The sequence below is a fragment of the Adiantum capillus-veneris genome, chromosome 6, assembly GCF_014529385.1.
Source record: "Adiantum capillus-veneris isolate H3 chromosome 6, ASM1452938v2, whole genome shotgun sequence".
In the NCBI taxonomy this organism is placed as follows: domain Eukaryota; kingdom Viridiplantae; phylum Streptophyta; class Polypodiopsida; order Polypodiales; family Pteridaceae; genus Adiantum; species Adiantum capillus-veneris.
In genome coordinates, this window is record NC_140936.1 from 122,166,496 (window position 1) to 122,171,894 (window position 5,399).

General features: G+C 45.6%; 1 protein-coding gene and 1 pseudogene across 1 annotated transcript; both read left to right on the plus strand.

Annotated features, from left to right (window-relative positions):
- The first annotated feature begins 1,049 nt into the window (after positions 1–1,049).
- Positions 1,050–1,900, plus strand: LOC147456190 (uncharacterized). The gene is made up of 3 exons (XM_086514737.1): positions 1,050–1,350; positions 1,468–1,532; positions 1,652–1,900. The coding sequence occupies exons 1-3, from the start codon at positions 1,191–1,193 to the stop codon at positions 1,709–1,711; spliced, it is 285 nt and encodes a 94-aa protein (XP_086370863.1). The 5' UTR covers positions 1,050–1,190; the 3' UTR covers positions 1,712–1,900.
- Positions 1,749–3,718, plus strand: LOC147456191 (aldehyde oxidase GLOX pseudogene; annotated as a pseudogene).
- The last annotated feature ends 1,681 nt before the right edge of the window (positions 3,719–5,399 follow it).

Consider the following 5,399-nt stretch of genomic DNA (forward strand, 5'->3'; position numbering starts at 1 on the left):
TTTTGGGGTTATTCAAAACCAATGTTCTTTAAAATTAGACTTTAGTGTATTAAATAAAAAATCCTAGCTAGATTTGAAGTTTACCTTGAAATAAACGGACAAAATTTTGCTTGTGTACATACGAACAATTTCTTAAATTTTGAAATTTTATGGCTATTGGCTTTCCCAAAGAAAAGTTGAGCCATCCTTCAATTAAGGAAAAGTACACTCCAACCTTTTTTTTATGCTTTGAAAGGTTTAAAATTGAAGGGTTGAAAAGGTTCTTTTGTAAGGTTTTCTTTGAAGTGAAGCACTGAGTAACACATGGAGGGTCTCTTCTTGCTTGAAAATTTTAAGCTGCATTATATATAGTATAGAAGCACTGAGTGACACATGGAGGGTCTCTCCTTGCTTGAAAATTTTAAGCTGCATTATATATAGTATAGAAGTATAGAAGAGGAATACCCAAGAAGCATAGCCCAGTTGGTGAGACCTTTGAGATGTACCCCAAGGTTGAGGGTTCAAGACTCACAAGTGCGTTCTCTTGGGTGTATTCTCCCCCCAATTGGGGGGGGGGGGGGGGGGGGGTGGTTCCCACGGTTGCTCTCGAGGGTGTAATGTGCAGCAATGTACAGTTGTAAATACATGATATACGTATAGTTTCTCCCTACTTCCTTCTCCGTGCTGATGGTGAAAAAAAAAAAGGAGAAGAGGAACATAGAACAATTAGAGACTAGTCATCTCTCCATCCTTACGGCTTCTCTTCTGCACATCTCTCTCTCTCTCTCTCTCTCTCTCTCTCTCTCTCTCTCTCTCTCTGCCCGTTTGTAATGCCCAAAATAGCACTGCATCACCTTGCAAGTTGTTTGCTCGTCCAATTTGGGTGTGTGCTTGAGCACATGCGGAGAGAGCCAACACAAAACAAAGGGGAAAGAAGAGGTATGTAGCAAATTAGAAAGTGGTCATCTGTTCATCCTTACGGCTTCTCCTCTTCACGTGTGCTTGTGCAATACGTAGCACTGTGGCCTCTAGGTAGGGACAAGAGCAGTGCTCTATAAGAAGAGGGACGATGTCAAGGATAACAATAATCCAGTGGTACGCTAATCTTAAACTAAATGTTTTTTCAAAGCCACCTCAAAAGTCACCCACGACGACTTACACTGACAGTTACACAAACACAAGTGTAGTGGGTGCCATTGCAACTGCATGCGATGGGTGTTTTAATCGCGTCTCACTTTATTATAATGTTCTCCACACAAGGGCCAACCAATTTACACCACACTCCCCCAAGTCCAAGCCACTTGTCAAATTTTAAGAAACCAAATGTGCTTCTAAAGACTGTCTCCTTCAAAGTTTCCAACTTGAAATCTGGTGAGTGTGATATGAATCCTCCTCCCAAGTTCCAACTCCTTACTAGGCCTATTGTTGCTAATTACCTGCTAGCTATAGCTCTTGAAGCTTCCAAGCATCTTCTTCTTCTGTTCTAAGTTCTCTTGGCTCAAGTCGCTAGTTTTCTAGAGACTCTCACTCGCACACGCACTCGTGGCCTACAGGTAAGAACGCGCCCAAAAGTGCTCTCTTCTTTCAAAATAAAACAGGAATCTGGAAGCTGTTGTTGAGCACCTTTCCGCGTTGATAATAATTTCTAACGTGTGTCACTGTGTGTTGACAGAGATGTTCTGATCAAGGCAAGCGAGGGAGGTCTTCGTCGAGTGAGATACAGCTTTACTGAATGGCGTGAGCACGATTAACGAGGGCCACTAATAACCCACTAAAGCTCACAGAAATGCGCCCTTTCAGGCAGCTGCCTGTAAACTGCAGGCCCTCTCTCTCTCTCTCTCTCTCTCTCTCTCTGCGTTTCGTTCCCTTAGCCTATAATCAATTATCACAGTCCTTTAGTTTCTCCATCTCCAGCTCCATCTTTCCACAACTGCAGCTTCGTCTACCTGCAGCGGCAATCAATTAGTGGAAGGCCCTCCATTAGCGGTTAAGTCATGCGTAACCGCACCGCCCAGAATCTGCTTCTCTTCATAGCTGCTGTGCTTTGGCTTCATCAACATTACCCTTTGAAGACCGCAAATGCGCAAGGCACCTGGAATGTTTTGCTCGACAACGCAGGTATTGCGTCGATGCACACTGCCGTTACCCATTATGGTAATGTCATTTTCTTGGACAGAACCAACATCGGCCCCTCCCAAATCAACCTCACCAATGGCGTTTGCAGAGACAACGCAATTGACCTCACCCTTACTCACGATTGCTCCGCCCATTCCGTTCTCTTTACCCCAGGCCCTAACACCGTCCGCCCGCTCTTCATCTTCACGGACACGTGGTGCTCGTCCGGGCAATTTGGCCCGGATGGGACGCTTGTCCAGACAGGCGGCGATAACGATGGGCTTATGAAGGTTCGCCGTTTCACACCTTGTCCAAGTGATCAATCTTGCGATTGGGTTGAAGAGTCGGACAATTCTCTGCAGGACGGGCGATGGTACGCAAGCAACCAGCTTTTGCCTGATGGGCGGCAGATAGTCGTCGGTGGTCGCAGCGTCTTCACGCTTGAGTTCATCCCAGCAAGCGGCTCTCAGAAGGTGGTGTTGCCGTTTCTGAATCAGACGGATGATGCCCAAAATGACAACTACTACCCTTTTGTGCATCTCTTGCCGGATGGGAATTTGTATATCTTTGCCAACAGGGACTCCATCGTGTACAACTACCAAACAAACACAGTGGTTAAGACCTTTCCAACCATCCCCGGTGAGCCTCGCAACTACCCATCAGCTGGATCGTCGGTAATGTTGCCACTGCAGGCAGATGCAGAGAACGTGTATGGCGCAAATGTGGAGGTGTTGGTGTGCGGAGGTGCACAGCCCAACTGTTTCCTCTACCCAGCACCTTTTCCGCCTGCATCGCAAACATGCGGTCGCATCTCCGTCACCGGCACAGATGCGCCTGCCTGGAACATGGAGGAGATGCCATTCCGCCGGGCAATGGGAGACATGGTGTTTGTAGCTTCAGGGGACGTTCTCATCGTCAATGGAGCTGAAAATGGATGTCAAGGATGGGGAAATGCGATCAATCCAACATTGTCGCCTGTCATGTACGTCCCTGGTGCAAGCGAGGGCAGCCGTTTCATCACGGAGGCACCGTCCACTATTCCCAGGGTGTATCATTCAACTGCGAATCTACTGCCTGATGGGCGAGTGCTCATAGCAGGAAGCAACACTCATCAATTCTATACATTTACAGGCGATTTTCCAACAGAGCTGCGAGTGGAGGCATTCTCTCCCTCGTATTTGGATTCTTCGAACGATGGTGAGCGACCCTCCATCGTCTCGGCACCCACCACCATTGTGTATGGCCAGGCCTTCACCGTGCAGGTGCAAGTCACGAGTGCCGCTGCAGAATTTGGTGTGAGTCTGGTGAGCTCACCTTTCACTACGCATTCCTTCTCGCAGGGACTCCGTTTCCTGCGACTACGCCTGGTTGGGCAGGTACTCATCAGTGGGGGCGACAGCTCTACCTCCTCCTACTCTGTTAACGTAACTGCCCCACCAAACTCCAACGTGGCGCCCCCGGCCTATTACATGCTGTTTGTTGACAACCAGGGAATCCCCAGTGCTGCTGCGTCCTGGGTTCAAATCACCAATTCTTGATTTTTTTGTTTCGCCATTAATTTTTGTAGCTAGACCTTTCTTTTGATACCCATACAATAATTCAAATTCACGTATTCTTTATTGTATGGGACTGATTTCCTTTGTTTGTTGCTAACAATTGTTACTTGATTAGTACATCCACGGAAGAGAGGTTTGTATATAATGGCAACGCATCTTCTTCTTGCCCTTATCACCAGAATTTCCAGACGAATTGTTGCCAACAAGAGCATTAGGAACAGAGTTTTTTCCACTCGCAGTAGAACCATAAGAAGTGGCTACATTACTGTTACCACGCTTTCTTTGAGAAGCAATAAAATCCTGTTCCACTGCACGCTGCCTAGTCTTGTTTTTTCTAGAAAGTGACTCTTGCAACATCAATGTGCGTAATGCATCAAACTTAACAACTTCGGGATTTCCTTGGGTCATCAGTCTCCAAGTACTAGCAAAAGTCTGGTAGGAATCTGGTAATTACTCTAGGCATGCATGGGTAATTCCGCTTAAAGCGAAGTCCGAAGTTTTTATGTGCTTCAAACAATTTCTGGCTATGGCTGAAAATGCCTCGAAATGTACTATGGGCACCCTCCGTTCCGATCGTGGGGGGGAGTATATGTCTCATGAATTTAATGCATTTCTGGCTAGTTGTGAGATAAAACACCAATGTACAGTGCCTTATACACCTTAGCAAAATGGTGTTGCTGAGAGAAAAAACAGGCCATTGACGGAAATGGCACGATGTATGGTCAAAAGTCAAGCTTTGTCGCATTCTTTTTGGCTTGAGGCCATCATGTGTGCCACTTATGTACTTAACAGGTGTCCTACGAAAGCTTTGCAATCTATTACTCCATATGAAGCATGGCATGATAGAAAGCCTTCTATTGAGCAAATGCGTGTTTTTGGCTGTTTGGCATATGCTTTGGTGCCACAAACACAACGCAGAAAATTGGATGATAAGGCTGTCAAATGTATTTTTGTTGGTTATAGTGCTAAAAGCAAAGGTTACAGGTTGTATCATCCGCAAACAAAACGTATTCTGGTTTCACGGGATGTAGTTTTTGTGGAAGATTCTGTTCAGCCCTTACTGTCATGTACTAGAGACAGTAATGTAAGCTCATAGGACATTTATGACACTTTGTTTCCTCTTTTCAGTGGTGGAAATACGAATGTAAGTTCCAATGAGGCAAGTGTACAACCTATGGGGGTTTTTGAAAATGTTACAGATCAGCCTATTCCTGATGCAGATGTACATGGTGTACTTGATGAGGAAAGACCTGAAAATGAGTAGGCTAGAGGTATGCCAAAATGGCTAGTGCACACTTTGCATGACAGTAAATTGGACGCACCTTTGTCTAGTCGTACTCGTTCAGGCTCTTGCCATGCATCTTATGCATCAGATTGTTATGCTTTGGCTGTGTCTAGCTTACATGATGTTGAGGAACCTTCAAAAAATTGGATGGCTGCCATGCAATCAGAATATGATGCACTTATAGAAAATGACACAGGACTTTATGTGGTTTGCCTCCTGGAAAAAAGGCCATTGGTACGAAGTGGGTTTACAAGTTGCAACGCAAGCCGGATGGTAGATCGATCGCCATAAGGCTCGACTTGTTGCAAAGGGTTGTGCACAACAAAAAGGCATAGATTATGAAGAGACTTTTGCTCCCACTTGTCGTATGACTACTGTGCGTTTTCTATGTGCATTGGCAGCTCATTTTGGTTGGGATGTACATCAATCAGACATTGTTACTGCTTTCTTGAATGGTGACATAT